Below are 23,359 nucleotides of genomic sequence, written 5' to 3'. Positions count from 1 at the left end.
TTATTTATAATACTTTTTTGGTAATTTTAAAATGATATGTGTTATTTTTTCTGTTCCAATATATGAGAGCCTCATAGAATTCTAAGAGTCAACCTATTTTATTATATAACTTTTAAATATTTTAAATTGGTAATTGTTATATTTTTTAATGCTTTTTAAGTCATTTGTAAATGATATATGTTGCTTCCTTGATTGAGACTTTTCCATTTGTGACATATATATATAATTTTAAAAGGGAGTTTATGCCCAAGTATAATATTTAATATTCAAGATTGGGACTTTTAAAAGGGAGTTTATGCCCAAGTATAATATATAATATTCAAGATTGGGAAAAGTCCCAATCTTGAATATTATATATTATACTTGGGCATAAACTCCCTTTTATTATATAGTAGAATAAGTTAAAAAACGAAAGTAAGAACTAATAAACAATAAGCCGTCTTAGCTCAGTGGTAGAGCGCGTGGCTTTTAACCACGTGGTCGTGGGTTCGATCCCCACAGACGGCGGGAGTTAATATTTTTCCTTTATTTTATTGCACTAAATAAACTCTAAACTTGTAAATTTACCTGGTCATATAAAACAAGTACAAGTAAACCATTTTATAATTAAAATTAAAAGTTATTTTTAGTATCGTAGGCGCAATCCGGTGGACAAATAATCTTGCATTAATGGTTGATCTCACGGCTTGAATTCTTGAACTATAGGCCACACAACAATTTTACTTTTATTCCAAGACTTATTTTAACTCTTAACTCTCTGAATGGTAATAGTGTTAAATAAGAAAGAATATACGAGTATTAGTGAAGAATAATATCAGATTAAATGTTTAAAAAAATTAATTTGATTGAAATATAATACATTTATACCATGGAGGGTTAAATTTTTTTTTTTTTACTCCTTATATGGTGTCTATTTATATAAGTACCATGGGAATAAAAGAAGGGATAATTGTACAGAATGACAAACTTATAATCTAAAATAAATGAAGTAGCTACTGTTTGATTTAATTGCGCCCCGTAGCAAATGTTTGCCAGTCGCCTCTCTCCCTCCAAATTCTCGCTCGTCACTCTCCCTTTCTCGCTCGCTACTCTCCCTTTCTCGCTCGCTCCCTCTGTGCTCGCCTCTCTCGCTTTGTACAACAAAATTGTATAAATTGTGTTTCTGTTTGTATAAAACGAGAGAAAATTGTATATACACATGCAAATACATATATATTCGTCCAATACACTTATAATTATACAATAAAAATATTTCCCTGCCCAGTTCTCTTTTGCCTTTCTCTCTTTCTCGTTTTATACAAACACAATTATACAATATAATGTAAAATTTATGTTTGTATAATGTATAATTTATGTTTGTATAAAGCAAAAGAAAATTGTACATACACATGCAAATACATATATATTCGTCTTATACACTTATAATTATACAATACAAATATTCCCCTGCCCAATTTTCTTTTGCCTTTCTCTCTTTCTCGTTTTATACAAACACAGATTATACAAATATAATATATAATTTATGTTTGTATAATGTATAATTTATATTTGTATAAAGCAAAAGAGAGAGCGATTTTTGATATACAAATATTTTTGTCAACGATTTATACAAACGAGAGGCTAACAACAATTTATACAAATGGCTTGCCATCGAAATTATACAAATCTGAAGAGGAGCCAACGAATTATACAATTGCTTCTTTTTGTATATATGTATAGCGAAATAGACATAGCTTTCAATGTATATGTATATCGAATTATACATATATATGTTTGCTATGGAGCGCAATTATGCAAACTTTGCTATAACATACAAATATGATTTTTTTGTTTGCTATATGTAAAAGTTGCTCATAAAAGAATATCACAACGTATAAATAAAGTGAATTTGAATACACAAAACAATTAGAACTTGTGAATGAAGATATTAGCACTTTCAAGTCTTTCAATAAGCAGTCGTTGCAGGCGTAGTCAAACTTAACATTGATTAAAGCAAATGTTGGAAGGACCCAAAAAAACAAACAAAGCACTTATCCTTGAATGACAGACATATTTTCAAGTGCTATATAGAGAATTACAAGCATTTTGGTATATCCTAGTATGCTAGTAATGAGCCGAGGGTCTATTTTAAATAATCTTTTTACCTCACTTTTGAGGTAAAGGTAAGGTCTGCGTACACTATACCCTCCTCAAAACCTCACTTTGTGGGAATACATTGGGTATGTTGTTGTTGTAGTAGTAGTATGATCAATTTGAGCCAATAATGACTATTTTCTTGGAAAAACAGGTTTCAACATCACCGCGAATTATCTTTAACATTCTGTTGCAGAACACTCTATGAGCAAATACTTAAACAACACTCCAATGTTAAGAGAGCCTTCGAAAAGTCTGTTTGTTTTCCTCCAAATAAGTACACGAATGGTGTTATTTCTCATGAGTAACACTGCAGGGTAAGAAAAATAGTGCTTAAATTTAAAGGGAACGAACACAGATTACCTGTTGAGTTCGCGTGTGTCATCAGGAAACATCTTTGATCACCTTAACTTCTGCTCCTTTCTCCTTTAATGTTCGTGCATAACTGCGCACATACAGAAGAATAAAACATGTTTTTGTGATGAAATGTTCATATCAAACATTGAACTAGGCAAGACATTCTAAGTTACTAGAATAGCTTTGAATGGATATAGCTTTAGTGGGTTTCAGATGTCTCCCGCAATGTAAAATAAACTAGATTCAGCTAGTGATCAAGTCTAGCATCATTCATTAGGAAAACGAATCAACAATAACAACAACATACCCAGTGTAATCCCACAAGTGGGGTCTGGGGAGGGTGTGTGTACGCAGCCTTACCCCTTACCTTGTAAAGGTAGAGACTAGAGAGGTTGTTTCTAATAGACCCTCAGCTCAAGTAATTAGGAAAATGAATCATCGAACAAAATATCCACTTGTAAATCTATAGCAAATTGGGCAGTAAACTAAGAAATTTGGAAGAACATTCAGTTGGTGCCAAAACAGCACCCTTTTCTAGAACATTGTCAACAAAGAAAATATCCATAGGTAGGGTGCCAGAGGATAAATATAGCGATTGCAAGAATATCCTAAATAAGAAGAGGTCTGACACTGATAGCTCCTCAGAAATTATGAGTAAGAGGTTGAGAAAGTACTAAACAAACACCAAATATAGGTCTGTATAAAAAGTTTCAGGAATTGGAACTATTTATGAAGCTCTTTTAACTGGAACTGATTCCTACACATAAGAGGGCTGGAGGAAATTGGGACACGTTTTCTGTTTTGTCAGTTACAACTGAAGGATAAGTATAGTCTATAAATCAGTTAATCAGGATGTATACACTATATTTTAGTTACAAGTGAAGGATAATGCAATGTGTCTTCATCTGGACACGAGTGCATAAGGTTGTGGCAAGAAGTTGATCTCCCCAACATATATGCTATGAGTGTCGTAGATGGATATGAATATTAGAAACATTATTCTCACAAGTAAACACCGAGCAGAACAGTCTGGATGATAAAATTAATGGGTAAACAAACAAAGAACCTTTTCAGAGCATCAGTATAAGGGATTCTCAAAAAAAATAAAAAATGAGCACTTACATATGGGACGTGAAATATCTAGCCAAACTCCATGAGGCCTCTGCAGATGACTCTACTTGATAACAGGAACATCAGCGGGACTGCTACAGGCTTTGAAACAGATAAAAACCAGAAATATTCAAATTGGATTGATCAGAATAAGCAAGCAAATGAATAATACAAAATACACACTTCATGCAAAACAGATACGAGTCTACAGCAAAATTAAGTCTTCCCAGCAACAACATTATTGCCATCTAGTGTAAGCAAGCTATAAGAAAAGCTAGAGTTTCCAGCATTAATGTGTGACACCTTTCCACTATTAAATTAACAAGCAATCATTAGTCCAGAGAAAATTCAAAGAAATTCATGACACCATAATATCAGTCAAAATTTTAGTCATATTATCCATAGAATTACCTCAACACATTCACCAAAAGTATTACTTCAGTGCTTCCCCAGACAGACGATAAAATCATGGTATATCCATCACAGAGCCAAGGTTTACTTAGAAGATTAAAACAGTAAAGGCCAGGGAAGATCCTTCAGGGCACTTCACAACAGGAACCTGTTGTTGCTTTGTCACATAAGTGTTGCACCAACAGTTAGACATGAAATGAACAAAAGTAACAATGACTAACGAATACTAATTAGTATACAGGGTATTTAATAAGACCAACAACTGAATACAGTGAAGGGTGAATAAAATATATTTCTTTCAACTAAAGATTCAACCAGGTAATCAGCTGCTGCAAACAAAGATAAATGAACTGCAGAAAAAGATTCTTGGACCAATTGGAGTCAGTTATACAGCACAGAAAATTAGTAGGCCAGCATATAACAAATACTACAAGGTGTACAACATGTGTATGAGCTTCTTGTTGAAGACAGGAGAACTCCCCTAGGCATCCCCAACTGACGAGATGACAAACCATTAACTCAACGTTTTTATAATACGAGGTTGCTGTTACTAAGAAGCTTCTGGCGTACATGAAGGTGCTATTTCAGAGAGCCTTTATAATGGAATAGTTTTATAATCAACAACAGAGTTTGAGACTGAAGGATACTACTAGAGATAGTACTTAATAAATGATGCCTAGATCTGGAAAAAGTTCAATACATTTGTATTTACAACAACAAAATTGTGAAAATTACATGAGAGGCTTGAGCCACTTCACTAGAATCTACCTGCGTCAGTAGAGTATGAAGCAGCTTCTCTTTGAGAGAGTTCTCGTATAAAGTTTAATCTCTGTAGACCCTGCCCCATGGTGCAATCTCCTAGCTTTTTTTAGAACGGTAAATATAATCATCTCCTATTGTAAAACCATAAATATTTTTAAAAGAGCTAGGCATCTTTACTATCAGGAGAGTCAGTATTAAGCACACCGATAACGGAAGATAGGGCTGAAGTCCACTCTTGCACGCCACTCTGAGGATCCTTTTTCCTCATAGATTCCAGCTTACTAATAGCCTCTTTTGGAACACCACATTTAAGAAGAACAATTCCAAGTGATTTGAATGTTGAATCATCAGGTTGGATGGCAGAAGAAAGCATTTCCTTGTAAGTCGCCAAAGCTTCTTTATACCTCCCATCAGTTGCACACAATCCAAGCACATTGTTGTAACTCAACAAGTCAGTCAGAAGTCCTAGTTCTTTCATTTTCCGGGCATTTTGAATGGCTTCCTTAAACATTCCATTTCTCCTGTACATGCACAGCATCATTGCATAAGAAAATTCATTTGCATTTCCCTTTTTCTTCAGGTGCTCAAAAATCTCTTCTGCTTGTTTAACCATAGAGCGCTCACTGTACAAGTCAATCATGCAATTTGAAGAATATACATCAAGCCCTTCCTCAAATGACTGAAGCATTTTATACGTTTCTTGTGCTTCTCTCAAATACCCAACCTTGGTGTATAGCTTAATTAAGGAAGTGTATATAACTGCATTTGCCTCTAAACCAGAGTTTCTCATTTCAACCAAGTATTTTGTAGCGTCTTTAACACTTCCCATGTCAGCAAAGGCATTTATCAGTACACCATAAACAACGACATCAGGCTTGATGCCAAACACAATCATTTCATCGAATAAGCTTACTGCCATTTCCAGCTGACCTACTTTAACAAAACTAGATATCACAGCACAATAAGGGATACAATCATCAACTAATCCCGCCTCCTTCATTTCCCTCACATAAGATGCTGCTTTCAGAGGCAGATCTGCACCAGCTAGCATTTGGATGAGTGAACTATAACTGCATTTATCAGGAGATATGCCATGCTTCTCCATGCTATCGAACAAGTAGCACGCCTTGTTGTATTTCTTGCTAATTCCATACGCCTTGATCATTACATTGAACTCAAGAACAGTAAGCCTTTTTCCCTCACTACAACAATTAAAAGCTCTCTCAGCTTCCGAAATATGGCCACGTTCACCGTAGGCATCAATGTTGGCAGAATAACATTCAGAAGACATTTTTCCTGCAAGATGAAACCTCTGGAACCAGGACCATGACATTTCTACCATCCCAGCTTCTAGATACATCCTAGTCAAAGCTGACTGAGTGAATTCGTCAATCTGTAGATCTTTCTTATCCATCTCCAAAATGAGCTTCTCTGCTTCACTAACCATATTCCTTATAGAAAATGCATACAAAAGAGTGCGATAGGTCACTGCATCTGGCTCTAGAGAAGCATCTTTCATAATTTTAAAGTAGGTGGCAGCCATTTCTATGTTGTCATGCTTGGCGTGAAGGGAAATAAGAATATTGTATGTTCTTGTATCAGGATGACACTGAAGCCCCTCCATCTTTCTCATCAAGGAAGCAACTTCTTCCATTCGGCCATTATTACCACACATGTGAATCATTGTATTGAAAGTAACTGTTGTCGGCAGGATCCCTTCCCTCAGCATTTGGTGAAAAGTCTCGTATGCTTCTTTCACTTGTCCTGCCTTCCCATAAGTGTCAATTAAATTGTTATAGGTGTGTGAGCTCAAACAAACACTTGAGCCCGAAGAACCATTGACCCTAATACCACTTCTTGGTCCACCATTTACACGTTCCTCCACTTGACATTTGCATAAAGACCACTTTTTCAAAAACTCTTCCGCTTTCTTAAACTCCCCCGCCATTTTATACATCTGAACAACAATTCCCATTGTCACCTCATCTGGTACCATACCTCGTTCATTCATCAACTTCAACCATTCCATTGCCTGCTCCCTACGCCCACCCTTGCTGTAGACATCAATCAGAGTCCCATAAGTTGAATTTATAGGCTCGATTCTCCTTTCCCTCATTTCGCCCCACAGTCTCTCAATCTCATCCCACCTCTGTGATTTCCCAAGAATCCTAAGTACAATATTATAATGTATAACATTCAATTCATGGCATCCTCTTCTCTTAAACCACTCAAAAATCTCCATTGCTCGTTGCCACTCCACCTGCTCCTTCAATATAATAGTCCTTTCTTTTTTAGTCAAACTCTTTTCCCATGGCTTTAATGCCTCATCCAAATTACTAACTGTCTCCAAAGCTTCCAGCATTACAGGAATACATCCTCCATATCTGCCCCATTTTTTCGAACCCTTAGTCTGTACTTTCTCCATCGCATTCCCCGAGCTCAATTGACCACCAACTTTTTTCTTATTCTCAGTTCTATCAACTGGTTTCCTAAAAACACCATTTTGGGTCTCCTTCACGTCATTGCACCATTTTGTCGAACAGTTGGTCTGCACCACATTTACCGAGCTCAATTTTCCATCAATTTTTTCCTCACTCTCAGTTCTATCAACTGGTTTTCTCAAGAAACCATTTTGGGTCTCCTTCACGTCATTGCGCCATTTTGTCGAACACTTGGTCTGCACCCCATTACTCCAGCTCGACTGACCATCAATTTTCTCCTCACTCTCAATTTCATCAACTGGTTTTCTCAAGAATCCATTTTGGGTCTTCAAAACACCATTTTTCCAAACACGGGTATGCGAGTTTTTCCCAATTTGATAATCCAACTTCTCTTTTACATCATTACCATACCCAACACCCGGCCTGCATTTGACCCCAAGATTCTTGCTTTTCTCAATTCTTCCATTTGGGTCATTCAATTTGTTCTGGTCCTTGTATTTCTTGGTGGGTGGGATTGAGATTCCTACACTGGGAGTGGGTTTAGTTGAGTTTAGTATATGGAAACAATTACTGGTGTCAACATACTGAAACTTCACATACATTTTTCTCAATCTTTCAGGTTAAGATATGAAGGAAGAAAAGCATTAGGAGCTGCAGAAGAAAATGGTGGAAAAGAAGGAAAATGTAAAGAAGACGAATGGGTAAGGAGGGAAAAATCAAGTCAGAATTGTGCCTATTTTTGGGTAAAGATTTATCACAAGCAGTAGTAAGCCGTTTTAGCTGTGTTTTTTAACAAGGAGGTCATGGGTTCGATCCTGATAGACGGCTGTTTTTTATTTGTTTTGGTACGAGTGTGTTTGACTAAGCTTATAAATTAGTTAAAAACAGTTTTCGTTTTATCTACATATTTAATAAAAAGATAATTATTCATTTGTTTTATGTCTTTGACATACTGAATTTCTGCTATTTTTGATGTTACACTTGGAAGTTGGAAAGAGTCCTCTGCCTTTATGTAAAGACTTTCAATACATTCAAGTACTTCATGGTACACTTATGAAGAAGTGCAATATGCATTTGCTGCTCGGACTCTCCAAAAATGACACGCAGCCAGCCATGTTGGATCCTAAAAATATGATATGACACGCACTTGACGCATTTGTGAAGAGTCCGAGCAATATAGTTTTCGAGTGCTTGTTAGATTATTACAAGCCTTTTATCAGTTCAGTAGTCTGATCATTGATCAATTTGAGTCAACTATGACCTTCATTTCCTTGGAAGACCAGTTCTCATATTAACTATGAATCTCTTAACATTCTTGTTGCAGAAACACTGAGTTATCTGGCAATCTATGAACAGTACTTCTTAAACCACAGTCCAATGTTAAGAAAGCTTTCAAAGTCTGTTCGCGGTCTGCCAAAAGAGTATATGCGTTAATGATCTCCTCAGGTAGGGGGGATATTTAGTTCTCGAATTAGGGGAAGGAACACAATTACCTGTCGAGTTCGTGTATGTCATCAGGAAACATCATCACCTTAACCTCTACGCCTTTCTCCTTCAATGCTCTTGCATACTGCACAGATACAGAAGAATGAAGAAATGTTTACGAGATGAAATGTTTATATCAAACATCGAATCAGGCAAGACATAGTAAGGTTCCTCCAGCAGAACGAAAGAGAGAGCACTGTAGGAAGTGTTCATACTTGAAAGAATACTTAACTTCACGTCACAAGATGATCAAATGAGCTGAATGATAGTTCTTTGAGAGTCTCAATTAATAGGAGAATGCATCATTCATGTTAGACTCCGAAAAATTTGGAAAACTCAAGCGATAGATCGATAATAGCTTCTTGGATTCATAAGCAGTGACATGTTTAAGTGCAGCTATGGAAGCAATTAAAATTTGGGGTGTATACTCAGTTTTCCATTGTTGGTCTAGTTTTACGCACCGCCCCCCAAAAGGAAAAGGAAAATACGTACCTGTAATCCATCAGTAATGGGCACGCGAAGGTCCTTAACACCTAAAAGCATGAGTGTGGGAGTTTTGACCTGCAGGGTTACCTCCAAGTGAGTATAGGAGCATCAATAAAACAATGCAGATTCATCTAAATTCCAATAGGCACCAGCCAGTGACGGAGCCAGGAATTTTACTAAGGGGTATCACAATATAAAAAAAGTAGATACACAGAGAAAATAAGGGGAGTCAACATATAGTATATATACATTAAACTAAAATTCTGACCTAACAAAACAGTGTAATTTTCCGAGGAGACACCCCTTAACTAACATAAGGTGTCTCCGCCACTGGCACCAGAAAATCTCATGTCTAAAAGGAATTAACTGTAATTTCTTTTTTGCTCCCATTTCCAGTTCGATTTTGTTTGAATGTCAATGAGAAGTAGAAGTAACCAGATGAAAATTGATTACTATAATCTTTGCATTTTTAAGTTGCCTAGTTCTACGCTCCTGAGTCCCGACTCCTGTGCAATAAAACCTAGTAGACCTATTCAACGATAACACCAACACAGGTGATGAAGCTAACCTTGGATACATGTGAAATTGGGGACTTGTCGTAGAATAGAGCAAGGTGTTCAGCTGAAGGTGCTGCTGTAAAACTTGATTTTGCTTCACTTCCAAATGCCTCAAAATAGCACCAATCAGGTATATCAGTTGTACCAACCATTAGAGCAAAGTTGCAGACTGGGTTCCTAGCAGCTGCAGCAGCAAACTTGTCTGGTGCCTGCACGGGTACATTTGTAAGAACAGAATAATTTTAACTTTTTCAATCACCTTATAGACGAAGTATCAGAACGGATGGTCTAATGGCCATGCACAAACATTTACTAGATATGGATTTAGGTGTAGGAAACAGGTTGTTTGTGAACTACTCGACCTGGCCTATCAAGTGTGTTGTCAAAAATCCACCATGAGAAATGCCAACAGCAGCAATTTTGGACTGATCTGCTAGACCCATACCAATGACATGGTCTATGGCAGCAAATACATCGTTAACGTCCTGTGGAAGTGAAACAATGGAAAGGAATTTAAAAGAAATGTCCTCATTTCGGATAAATATGAATAGAAATCTATTGTCATAAAGAAGGTTGGACAAAAAAGCACCTGTGAACCCACCCTCCCTGGAAGAGATTGCACTGCTTCCTCACCAAATCCCAAGGAACCTCTGGAAGGACGTCAATAAGATATTCGTGTTGTAATACAATCAAGATAAGGCTTTATTTGTGAGTTTATCTTAATCAGAAATTCAGATTGGCAACACCGTCAACTAGTTCAGCACAAGTTGTAGTACAGATAGATGCCAAAAGGTGCTTATGGTACTCTTAACTTACCTATAATTTACAATAAGCAAGCTAAAACCAAGTGAGCAAAGAAATGCTGAAGACTTTGAGAAGCTTGATAATGACACACAGTGAGGACCCCCATGAAGGACTACAATCATCGGGTCACATGCATTGTGCTTCTTAGATTTGGAGGATGCAAAAATAGCTTCATAAGGTTTGCTTGCACCTACCATGAATCAGATTTATGCACTAAATTAGGAGCAGAGAGAAACAAAAAGGTGAGCTGAAAATAAATATTACATCTGTTGATTCATCTTTAGTTTCTCAGAGACCAGGAAACAATGTTTATTCTGATAAATATTATGCAAGTGTACCTTTTGTGAGATTCTCAGAGGCGTCTCTAACAGGAATCGACATTATAGAAAACTCCTTGGATGACAGCAAAGACCTCACCTTAGAAGAATCATAGAAAAATGTTAGGACTGGCTAGTCTTTATTCGTTATAGCCCAAGCCAAAAGGATTTAAACAATATGGACATTATATTCACCTTTCCAGAGCATTTGATTATGGGGCTTGAGATATCTAGCCAATTCCATTTGGTGTTATCAGAGGCATTCCCGACAAGATAACCATACTTGATATCAGGAACATCTATTGGACTGCTACATACTTCAAAGTAAGAAACAGCACCATAAGACTCTTATCTGTTTTTCATTCCGCAATACATTTTCAAGCATATCAAACAGAAGATTTCAGGTGTTAACCTTGACTCTTTTTTTGACTAGTTAAAATGTCGGCTTAAATGGAGAAACATGGTCAGTAAAGAGACATAGCCGACAGAACTGGCTTGGGATTGATGCATAGTTGTTGTTGTAAGTTAAAAAGACAACATTGACTCTTACCTGCAATTATATTATCACCATCCAGCGTAAGGACATCCCATGAAAACTCTGATGTGCTCGGACTGATTCGCGATACATCTCCACTGAAAGTAAATGAGCATGTGATTGAACACAGATGAAGATACATAACGTTTGAGTACAACGGAGATAGAATGGCTTCCTTGCTTTACCTCAAGATATCCACGGTAAGTACAACTAGGGTGCTGCCCCAGGCAGCTGATAAAATCATAGTGTGCCCATCAGAAAGCCACGGGTTACTAAGAATATTTGAACAGTATAACCCAGGGAAGCTTCCATCTTCAGCACACATCACAACGGGAACCTACAGTGGTCATTGAACCTACTAATATAATCAGCAGGATCAAGTGAAACAACAAATTTAAGGATAATTCGAAAAAAGGAAAAACAACAAATTTGTTCATCCTTGCGAAACTTCATTACTTAACTCAAAAGTACTGATATGACAAAAATAAGAGTTGTAAGTAACCAAGTCTTTAACAAGGTTCAACCACTCATATAAGTTTGTGAGCAAAGCAGGAAAATAATACCACATCAACAATTTTGTTACGCGGATGTGGCTCTGCATCAATGGACCAATCAATCCTATGAAGTGAATCTGTTGCATTATGTGCTCCAGAATCTACAGCACTTTTTGAAGATAGAAACACCAGGAATTTTCCATCTGGGCTGAGAATTAAGAAAAATAAGAATGGGTTAATAGATTTTCTGTTATAGTCTGGAAAAAGTTGTTTACACTTTACACCACCAAGTGCTGAAGTGTGAGAGAAATCTGATCAGACTTTACAAGATATTTTCCACTAAATTTATAGAACAATGTAAATGCTAAAATAGTTGTTGAGCGCCAATAATTATAACAAGCAGACGTACCTAAAACGAGGGAAGAATGCACTACTTATGCTTTCTGTCAGCACAACTGCTGATAGTTTTGTATCCGTTCTGATAAGAAAAGTATCAAATAACAAGACTATCAAAGAAACATATCAATAAATACTTAGTCGGTTCAACGGAAATAGAAATGAATGGTATAATGTAAGCATGCTGTCAAAGTCGTTGAAAAAAGAAAGGCTTCTTAAGAGCAAGCAACCTACCCATATTGACATGGTTCATATCTGAAACAAGGAGCTCTAACAACATACAAAGAACAAGGCCTATTAGTGCATTACTTGATACCAAACTTCCTCGTCCCCGATGGCCATCCAACAAAAACTAGATATTGTAATGAGTCTTTTGCTGATGGAGCCCAAATAACTTGCCCAACACTTGGTGACTTTTCTATGCCATCTACAGCGCGTACCTCTCCACTGCACAACGTCCATTTAACAGTTACCACGTCAAATTTACATGATAATGTTTTTTCAGAACTACTTAAGCAAGACATCAGTGACAAAATTAACCTGTTAATGCTGATGACAAAAAGCTTAGGTAGCCTTTTCCCATCGTATGCTTCGCCCCAACCCTCTTCCCAATCTCCTTGTCCTTTCCAGCTATTACAGTCTTTATCTGGACAATTCCCTTTCTCGTTGCCATAATATGTAAATGTTGGTTTTGCAGAAACAGGCTCTTCAGCAATATAAGCAATCAAAGTTTCATCGGAATTCCAGGAAATCCCCTCAAACCTGAGACCAGGCAACCGGTAGAAATAACGACTAACAACTCCTAATAATGTTACTAAATTGTAGCATTAAACTGGTTTCAGGATATAGCAGGAAGTAACAAGTATCCACGATGAAAAGAGAACTTGATAAGAAAATGCAAGTAGTGTTTTTCGGTAGTAAATTAAGTTACCATCCATCAGAATATACAGATCCGTGGATAGATGAAGGAACATGAAACTCCCTTTCCACCTGAGATGAACTCCAAATCTCGAAGCGAGTAGGAGAATCATTTTCAGCATTTCGAACAACAAGAAGCTTTGAACCTGATGGAGAGGGAACCATCAAAGATGTTGTCCCCATCTCAATAGGGAAAGCATCCCAATGAAACTGTACAGAATCATCCCTTTCTTTGGAAATGTGACTAAATGATGCATATCTCCTCTTCTTGTTCTCCAGGAGATTAGGTTGACTAATTGAGAACATAACCTGTGAGGCTCCTGGACGCCGCAAAACAACCAAAAGTACACCACAAATCATCTTTTGGCTCTCACAGATCATGATATACATAAGAAATAAAAGCTTGACAGGAATGAACCGGTATGACAAAATATCTAGACAAAGTTGAAGTAGCAGTACCGCTGTTAGATTTCAAAGTCCATGCCTTCTCAATTGTGGGGATTTCAGTAAACTCTTTGAGTAATGTAGACTGAGAAAAGTACTCTTCCTCTGAATTTGCATCTAAACCAACAGGAGTATCTTTGAAAGGGCTTGCTCCAGGATTTTCCATTCGCAAACAAACTGAAAAGGTTTTCAGTTTCAATTAGGCAGAATTAAACTAACAAGAACTGTTAGTTTCCATTTCACTTCGTTTCAATTTGTTTCCCTTACTTTCCTTTTCATCCCGTTTAAAACAGAAAACCTCTTCCCTTCTTTGACAACTCTTCAATTTCTAACTTTCCACATGACATGTTTAAGATCACAAGATTACATGACATTTAGGTGCATCTTTAGTTTAAAACCACAAGATTCAATGGTCTTCTTTACTTTCTTAAATTCTGTACCAAGTCAAAACCAGACAAACAAATTGAAAAAAACACAATCTGATCACTTCTCTTCAATCTTGATTCCCACTGTAATTAAACAAAGTAAAGGAATCAAGTTCCTTCAACCTTCCTTCTTTAATACATTCTAATTGTAAATTGTACTATATTTTAGAATTACTCAGTTCATTATGAACATAAAAATCAAATCTTGGCTAACAGAAACTATAGAAAGAGTATTCAAACATGGTGTAGAAAAAACTCAATGATAATTACATACAGTACAATTCAGTATATTTAATATCACACTTACACATTCAGATCAAGAAAGCTTACATAGAGAGAGGGAAATGGAGAATTGTAATGAAAATGGATGAAAGAAAAAGAAGAAGAGGAAGCAGAAGTGATCACTTTTGTCAGTTTATGTCCCACTTGCCAAGAGCATCTATAACTAAATTTTCTTTATTCATTCCACCCAATGTTTAGTTGGTTTTGTTTGGGGGGAGGGGCATGATCGTATAAGTTTATATTTTCTTATTATAATATAACGCAAGTTATGCTGTTTTTACATAACTTATGTAGATAGATGCATAAGTTTAGTTCAGAACCCACAAGTTATGTCGTAAAAGATATAACTTAGTTCCTAAAAAGGTAATGCCGATAGAGGCATAAGTTCAATTTCAGAACTCACAAGTTAGTCATGAGAGACATAATTTAATTCCTATATAAAATTTCTCTTTAACTTATTCCAAGTGAAATTTGGTTATCCATAAAGATACTTTGACCCACAATTTTTCATTGAACGAGCAACAAGAACAAATATTAAGGATCATAAATTTGAACGACAAAAATTAAGAATCATTACAAATAAGGGATAATCCTTGCAAGAACTTGATGTTTCGTAGCCGCATGAAATTTTCCTAACAAAATTAATTTCATATCGGGGCTCAAATTCAAGACCTCTTATTAAGGATGAATGAGTACTAACCACAAATTAGGATTACTTTTTAGCTAAATTTTGGAAATATTCTTTACATCTCGATAAGTTCTTTGTAATCTAAGCTGTATTGATGTTTTAAGAAGAAAAAAAAAAGAGTAGATCTCAATTCAATGAAATTAATAAAAATATTATCATGACAGACATTATTAGCATAAAGTATGACTTCACTCATTTGCATCATAATATGCTTTCAATTAAACTACTATTTATTGAAAAATAAATATTCACATGGAGGAGTATCTGTCAAATCTTAAAATTAAGTCAAAACTAGACAACCAAATTGATACAGAGGGGATAGTATTCTGCAGTTGATTACACAGTTGGGAATTTATGCAATTTGTTCTTGCATATGACCAATACTTTTGAAACAAGCTGCTACACAAAAATTCAAAGATAAACTCCTTTTTGATGATTTATTGAATTGTACAACATAGGAACTGTTTATTGGCAATTCCTTAGGTGACATATTTAGAAAGTTCATATCTTCAATTCAGATGAGAGCTTGAACATGAACACAGAAGGAGGATAATCGTCGTTCTTCTTGAGGAGAACAAGAAATGAATCATATATGTCTATTTGCAGTGCTTCTTGAACCACATTCCAATATTAAGAAAGCTTTCGAAATCAGACTGTGGCCTGCAAAGATGAAAAAGGTTACAAACATGAAACTCAAGCACTACCAAGATGCACATAAATTGGTTCAGGACCAACCTATCAATTGCGTGATTGTCCTCTGGAAACACCAGCACCTTGACCTCAGTTCCTTTCTCCTTCAATGCACGTGCATACTTCGTGCAACAAAAAGGAAAACCATTTACTCACTGAAATCTTAAGTCTTATGAAAACCGACTAACCATAATTTGGGAAGTAGTCAGTCATGTTCAGAGCTAATGGTACTGTTAATGTTTTGGATAGAATGAACTTTACAAAACAAACTTAAATGGCAAGCTTCTAACTCATATATTTTACACAATTCTGCTATTCATGTTTCTGAAATGTTATTCGGTACCAAAGCTGTCGTGTAGTTGATTGAGATTGCCTCATTCAAGAAAGGTCCTTCTACAAAGAATTATTGATAAATACAAAAAGAATACAAATCTTCCCATTCAACGCGAATATGTTAAGGCAAATGAATGATCCATATAACGTATACGCTTAAGTCTTAAGAATATAAACTTTCCAATATCATGTTGATAATGAAACATAAACAGGTGATTGATAAAAGAAACAAGAAGAGGATTATATTAAATCTTACTTGCAAGCCGGTACATATTGGTACACGGAGGTCCTTGGCACCTAGCAAGAAGAGTATAGGAGTTTTGACCTGCAATATTAGATAACACAGAGTATCAAATGTATTCAGAAATATAGGATCCAGAAAATACATACATAGGGACATGATCCTTGAAATCTAGAAAAACTTAATACTTCGACTTTTTCACTAAGATTGGGAACACAGTTGCGTAAAATGGAAAGCTTTTTCAAATCCAGATTTTGTTGATTAGAGCAGACCTTGGAGATGTGTGCTATTGGTGATTTGCTGTGAAAGACAACAAGGTGTTCAGACGATGGGGCTTCAGTATACATTGATTTTCCGAGATGTCCAAACGTCTCTGCATAGCACCAATCAGGGATATCAGCTGTTCCAACCATCAAAGGAAGGCTGCAGACAGGGTTCCTAGTAGCTGCTGCAGCAAACTTATCGGGTGCCTGCAGTAATAGTAGCAGAACTGTCAAATCTATAGTCTTTCAGATATGCAAGCTTGTCGAGCTTCCCTATACGTGCGCGGTAGAAACCATAAATATTCATATAACTAGAGGACCTGGCCAATCAAGTGTGTTGTCAGGAATCCACCATGGGAACCACCGAGGACAGTTATTTTAGATGGATCTGCAAGTCCCATATCTATGACATGATCTATAGCAGCTAGTACATCATTAACATCCTACACATACAGACATATCATAAAGGTTCAAACAAGCAAGAACATTTTAGGTTTCAAATCCTTGATAAGCAATCTTTTAAGTGAACAAAAGAGGAGGACTACAGATGAGTACCTGCGATCCAATTTTTCCCGGAAGAGATTGCAGTGCTTCCTCACCAAAACCCAAGGAGCCTCTAAGATAAGGTAAGAAAAAGAATGTACTTAATCAAGTCATTAACTGCTGCTTAGCCAAAACAAAAGATAGCAAATGAAATATCTCAAGAACAGTAGCAAATCCATATATGCAATTGCCTGACTTGGCTTGCCAACGATGAAGAAGTCTCATTCTTGCAGGTCGAGGCAAATAAGAAGACATGTTTTAAACAGTTCTTAAGTTTTAGCCTGTGTCTGCTCTTAATTTCAGAGAATTTACAGTTCACAGAAGGTCAATGTAGGTTTACAAGTTTCTAGTTATCCAAGAGCTTCTGAAATAATATGCATCTTATTGTTTGGTAAAAATTTTTGAGGGCTGTTCCTAAGCATTTGATTTTTAATTAGTATAATATGTTTCCTTTTACTTCTTTTCAGATGTGTGACTGAAATAAGATTTTGCTAACTTCAAAGTTTGCTTAACATCAACAACTTTATAACATCTAAAATTCGATTCCTTAGCTATAGTTTTCTACTGAAACAATCGCAGAAATTGTGCAGACAAACTTTGACATTGGATTGAACATGTAAATTATGATATTACCGACCATCACTTGTAAATTTCCTTGGTACTAAAACCAAGAAAGACAATTGAGTGTAACATCTTAAGCTAAAGACAAATTTGCAGGGGGTGTTGTTGATGAGCTTTGCTTTTGCAACTTATAGTATTCATATAGCTATCTAGTATGCAGTATTACTAGTATTTCATTATCAATATATAAATTTGAACATGCTTTACAAGTATAGAGGCATGGAAAGTTTCTCACCTGTAATTAACAATCAACAAGCTATAACCAATTGAGGAAAGGAAAGCTAAGGATTTCGAAAAGCTTGACAATGAAATGAAGTGAGGACCCCCATGAAGGACTACAATTAGCGGATCACACAGATCATGGCTCTTACACTTGGAGGATACAAAGATAGACTCATACGGCTTGTTGGCACCTGAAAAAAGTTAAACGGAGGGAGTAGAGGCTTAGAATTTACATATGGTGCTTCTTGAAGAATCTAAAATTTCAATAGAACGAATAAGTTGGTCGCATGAGCAAGTATCCAATTACCATTACTCAACATTTTTTTCGTTTCCTTTCCTTTCCTACCTTCTCAACAGTTAAAACACCACTGTTCACAGATTAATGCAAGTATTTTAGTCAGACTGATGAATTAATACCTGCAGTAAGGTTCTCAGAGATATCCCTGACTGGAATTTTGATAATACTAGATTGGCGGGATGACAGTAGAGAAATGACCTGTGAGCATCACAGATGTCTATGAATAATAGAAATGGCATTCTCGTACGTAAGCATTGAGCAGAACATTATGGATGTAGCATTTTGTAAATGAGTGAAACAACCAGATGAACCTTTTCAGAGCATCTATATATGGGGCTTGAAATATCTTGCCAACTTGCTAAGGCCTCTGCAGATGAATTTCCAACAATGCTACCGTACTTGATTTCAGGAACATCGGAGGGACTGCTACTGACTTTACAAGAGATAAGTACCAGATTTACTCAAATAAACAAGTAAATGAAGAACACAAATAGAGACACTTTGTGAAATGCTACCGTACTTGATTTCAGGAACATCGGAGGGACTGCTACTGACTTTACAAGAGATAAGTACCAGATTTACTCAAATAAACAAGTAAATGAAGAACACAAATAGAGACACTTTGTGCAACATAGGCACCCGCCTATAGAAAAATTAAGTCTTACCAGCAATGATGTTATCACTGTCTAGTGCAAGCAAGGTCCAAGAGAAGCTAGAGTTTCCAGGGCTAATGCGTGACACCTTTCCACTATTAATTAACAAGCAATCATTAGGCCAGAGGAAATTTAAAGAATCCCATGACACCATGATAAAAGGGCAGCCTGGTGCACTAAGCTCCTGATATGCACGGGTCTGGGTAAGGATTGGACCATAAGGGGCTATTGCATGCCATGACACCATAATGTCAGTCAAAATTGAGTCACCTTATACAAAGTTTACCTCAACATGTTCACTAAAAGTATTACTTCAGTGCTGCCCCATACAGAAGATAAAATCATGGTAGATCCATCAGAAAGCCAAGATTTACTCAGAAACTTAACACTATAGAGGCCAGGGAAACATCCATCGTCAGGACACATTACAACAGGAACCTGTCACATAAGTGTTGCACCAGCAGTTAGTTAATACACGGAAAAATAATAATAACAACAAATGATAATTCACTAGCCTCAAAGTGCTGATTAAAGTTTTAAGGACATGGAAATAGAGCGAACCACGTCAACAATGTCAGCATCTGCAGTGGGCTTTCCATCTATGGACCAATCAATTCTATGAAGTGATTGAGTTGCAGAATGCGCCCAAGAGTCTACAGAACTTTTTGCAGACAAAAACATAAGGGCCTTTCCATCGGGGCTGGAAAATTTAGTAAAAGTAACAATTAGTTTAAACTTTTCCCAACAAACTAACTTTATTAATGATGCTATTGTTGATTCTCAATTATTATCAACTAAGAACAATTTGAAAATAAGTAGAACATGCTTCCACAAACTTAAGAATTTCTTATTCATATCTCATCTTTCTAGCATCAACATAAGCAGATATACCTGAAACGAGGAAAGAACGCACTACTTATTCTTTGTGTCAGCTTAACTGGAGATGCTTCTTCGATTGCATTTTTTCTGAAATTGAAAAAACTCCATCAAAACAATGAAGATGAATATAAATAAAAAAAAAAAAACGAAATTCTCCCCTAGGTCAGTCCCCTCTGCACTATATTCACACAGATCATACAGTTGTGGCCGATCCACAACATTTTCATCTTGAGAAGCTATCAAATTACATACCCGGGTTCACGATCTTTTGATTTTGAAAATGGAGCTCTAACAGAATACAAGGCACACGGCCTGTTATAGCAATACTTAATGCCCAACTTTCTAGTATCCGATGGCCACCCAACGAAAACCAGATATTGCTGCAAGCCTCTAGAAGCTGGAGCCCATACAACTTGTCCAACACTAAGCTTATTTGTTCCTTCAACAGGATGTACTTCTCCACTGCACAAGAAGTCAAATATTTACCCTTGAGACTGATATAAGCAAACAGTATAAGTTACCATACCTGTTAACATTGATAACGAAAATTGCAGGTTCTCTTTTTCTAGGGTAGGTTTCACCCCAGTCCTCTTCCCAATCCCCTTGACCTTTCCAGCTACCACATTCCATGTCTGAAGAACTCCCTTTCTTGTAGCCTGAATTCGTGAACACGGGTTTAGAGGGAGCTTGCTCCTCAGCGACGTATGCAACAAAGGTTTCATCATCATTCCATGAAATTCCCTCAAACCTGCATTGTCAAATGCTAACGAACACCATATGATGGTGAAGTGAAAAATCAGACACTTAAAAAGTAGTTTCCCCTCCGTTTCAATTTATCTGACACATTTTTATATCTATTAATGATTTGATAAACTTCAGATTTATTAATGAGATGATTTACAGCCATACACATACTTGCGACTTATTTTAGACCATATATTTCAAAAGTCTTTCTTTCTTTCTTAAACTTCATGCTCTTTCAAACAACATCACATAAATTGGAACAAAAGGATTAAGATATTTTACCATCCATCTGAATATACAGAGCCATGGACAGAGGACGAGACATGGAACTCCTTTTCGACTCGAGATGGACCCCAAATCTCGAATGTGGTTGTAGAACCTTTTTCAAGATTTCTAACAACAAGAAGTTTTGACCCTGAAGGTGATGGAACCATTATAGACCCACTAGGCATCTCAATAGGGAAGGCAGCCCACTCAAAGATTACACCATTTGGACTTCCCTTCGAAATATGACTAGATAATATGTATCTCCTGTTTTGGTTGGCCAGTAGATTTGGCTGGCTGATTGAGAACATACACTGGGAACCTTTTTCTGAAACAAAAAAACAAAAGAAAGCCATTCAGCAGGTTTTAAAGAACCACGATTCTTCTTAATCGAAGGTGGAAAAATAATACTTCACTAAAATCAAACATTAAAGTGAAATGTTTTGAATATACAAAAGGGAGATTGGATAATAGCAATCATACCACTGGTAGATTTGAAAGTCCATGCTTTGTCAACGGTAGGGATGCTAGCAAAATGTTGGAGTAGAGTAGACAGAGAAGAGTATTCTTCCTCCGAGTTTTCATCCAAACCCCGAGGGGATCTTTTGAGAGGGCTGGCTTCAGCATTTTCCATTTCTGAACAAACTAACAAATTTTGTCTAGAAATTGGAACACAATAAAGGATCAATTAATATAGAACTATTGATAGTGCCAAGACGTTTCTTAGCTTACAATCATGAAAAACAACTTAGGATACATTGGGACACCCTAAAACAACAACAACAATCCATTGTGATCCACAAGTGAGGTCTGGAGAGGGTAGAGTGTACGTAGATCATACCTCTACCTCTATGAGAAGTTGTTTCCGATCGACCCTCAACTTAAATGGAACCAGCCAAACAGTTTGGGACATATATAGATATGGGAGCAGTCACAACAACTAATTAATCGAAATGAAGAACGTTACACAACAAACACTAAAAAGAACAATAACAAAAATGAAACAAATGAAAATTGTCTATTCTTGATTAATCCACAATACTAGCAAATAAACATAATTTGTCAGTGTACACAGTAGAATTGACCATAAAACATGTAATAAATTCCGGTATGCACCAAATAAAAGGTAATATGCATAGCATAAGGTAACATATTTGAATCACAGAGAGTAAAAGAGAGAATTTTACAAGAGAGGAGAGAAGTTTGAGCTGCTTGAGAAGGCCAACAGAGCAACAGTGTTACAACTTGGTGCTGTAAAGCAAACGCGTATTTAGGATTTTTAGAACATGTTGTACCACTACGAAAGGGAAGTAGTGAGTGAGAATTGATACCAAATGCATGAGTATCAACAAGTAATACAAATTAATTCTAGAAAATATATGAAAAATACCGAGTTTTGCAGAAAGATCATGAATTCACGCGCACCATGTTTAAAATCTTCCCCTCCTGCTGTAAAGTGGTCTAATATAATGCTGATGGCCCAAAGATTCCTTCTATTTCAATCTGAATAAGACATTTGTCAAATTATTTGTTTTGTTTGTTAAAAGATAAAGAGGAGGATAAGATAATATTCCTCATGGCCTTCTGTTAAGTGATGAAGATAAGCCCAATTCCAATCTTTCAGTAACATTGTTTAAATTTTGAATTAAGGGGAAAAATTATTTATCATAAAGTCTAATGGATTCATCATGATTTTTGCTTCGACTATAAAAAATTTAACCTACTCAGAAAGATTTGTAGCTAAATCGAATTAGCAGTAAATTATTTTTTGCATATGATTGAATTTCTGCATTTAACTCTTGTCTAAAGATAAGGGATTTGCAATGGTTCAAGTATCTGTTTATGCACACAAAAAATTAGAGTGCATAAATATCAGCTGACACATTTTTGTATTATGTTATAACAAAAATGGTACTCAAAGTAAACTTTTTTTCGTCAGTGCTTAAAAGATGCATCTTTTGGTTCCAATAATGGTCCTCTCCCATATAAAAAAAAAACACAAATAAAATTGAAACCCGCAGCCACTACCCTTTAGGTGCACATGGGGTAAAACCCTGCTTCTATGCAATAGCCAGCAAACCACACATGAGAGATGTCCCGCACTAGGCAAACCCGGTGCAACAAACTCGACCTAGAAGGCAAACTCCTTGCTTTCGTCTGCAAGGGTGAATGACTTATATACCCTTCAATCAAACTTCACTTACTATTTTGAACATTCACTTTACGGAAAAAGAAAAAAAAAGTATGCAATTTTATGAAAGCAAACAAGAAACAATCCAGTACTTAATAAATTTGAGACAAAAAAACATAGGAGAAGAAATCCAAGTGTCTGTCTGCACATAAAAACAGCAAAGTTTCATTGTTTTCTCTTTTTCTGCAGTCTATGCATACGCAAATAATCTCTGTATTGTGCTGTGGAAAGAGATAAACACTTCATTAATCTGTAAATCATATTCGAACCGTCTTCTAAGAACTCTTTTCTGACTCTTTGTTGAATAACTTTGTAGTCATACTCATAGTGACAACGGCTGGAGTTGCACTCCTGAACAAGCTGTTGAGCCTC

General features: G+C 36.3%; 3 protein-coding genes and 1 non-coding gene across 5 annotated transcripts; 1 reads left to right on the top strand and 3 right to left on the bottom strand.

Annotated features, from left to right (window-relative positions):
- Positions 1–435: 435 nt before the first annotated feature.
- On the top strand, positions 436–507 carry TRNAK-UUU (transfer RNA lysine (anticodon UUU)). Its single transcript has one exon. It is a non-coding gene; the product is annotated as a tRNA-Lys (tRNA).
- Positions 508–4,926: 4,419 nt separating this feature from the next.
- On the bottom strand, positions 4,927–7,934 carry LOC125839462 (pentatricopeptide repeat-containing protein At3g23020). Its single transcript, XM_049518434.1, has one exon. It carries the CDS (start codon positions 7,814–7,816, stop codon positions 4,937–4,939), a length of 2,880 nt encoding a protein of 959 aa, XP_049374391.1. The 5' UTR covers positions 7,817–7,934; the 3' UTR covers positions 4,927–4,936.
- A 610-nt stretch (positions 7,935–8,544) lies between these two features.
- LOC125839464 (acylamino-acid-releasing enzyme-like) lies at positions 8,545–14,461 on the bottom strand. Its single transcript, XM_049518437.1, is given in 18 exon segments — positions 8,545–8,624; positions 8,708–8,784; positions 9,192–9,260; positions 9,754–9,951; positions 10,105–10,227; positions 10,332–10,392; positions 10,559–10,736; positions 10,885–10,963; positions 11,059–11,180; positions 11,414–11,496; positions 11,584–11,735; positions 11,962–12,100; positions 12,302–12,370; positions 12,523–12,735; positions 12,829–13,050; positions 13,220–13,523; positions 13,666–13,827; positions 14,406–14,461. Coding segments are annotated over 17 exon segments (2,304 nt in total). The 5' UTR covers positions 13,817–13,827; positions 14,406–14,461; the 3' UTR covers positions 8,545–8,560.
- An 888-nt stretch (positions 14,462–15,349) lies between these two features.
- LOC125839463 (acylamino-acid-releasing enzyme-like) lies at positions 15,350–21,455 on the bottom strand. 2 transcript variants are annotated; one of them, XM_049518435.1, is made up of 17 exons: positions 21,280–21,455; positions 20,815–21,118; positions 20,315–20,536; positions 20,041–20,250; positions 19,801–19,875; positions 19,471–19,609; positions 19,196–19,347; positions 18,922–19,004; positions 18,568–18,689; positions 18,376–18,454; positions 17,972–18,149; positions 17,128–17,188; positions 16,893–17,015; positions 16,582–16,779; positions 16,325–16,393; positions 15,781–15,857; positions 15,350–15,705 (listed from the first exon to the last, which is right to left on the bottom strand). In XM_049518435.1, exons 1-17 carry the CDS (start codon positions 21,428–21,430, stop codon positions 15,642–15,644), a joined length of 2,307 nt encoding a protein of 768 aa, XP_049374392.1. In that variant the 5' UTR covers positions 21,431–21,455; the 3' UTR covers positions 15,350–15,641. The 2 variants fall into 2 exon arrangements, with proteins under 2 accessions (XP_049374392.1, XP_049374393.1); XM_049518436.1 differs by lacking the exon at positions 21,280–21,455 and having other exon boundaries at positions 20,315–20,551; positions 20,815–20,962.
- Between the last annotated feature and the right edge of the window lie 1,904 nt (positions 21,456–23,359).

Source organism: Solanum verrucosum, unplaced genomic scaffold (genome assembly GCF_900185275.1).
Source record: "Solanum verrucosum unplaced genomic scaffold, falcon-dt-bn FXZP01000306.1, whole genome shotgun sequence".
NCBI lineage: Eukaryota > Viridiplantae > Streptophyta > Magnoliopsida > Solanales > Solanaceae > Solanum > Solanum verrucosum.
This window is presented reverse-complemented; position numbering and strand designations above follow the sequence as displayed.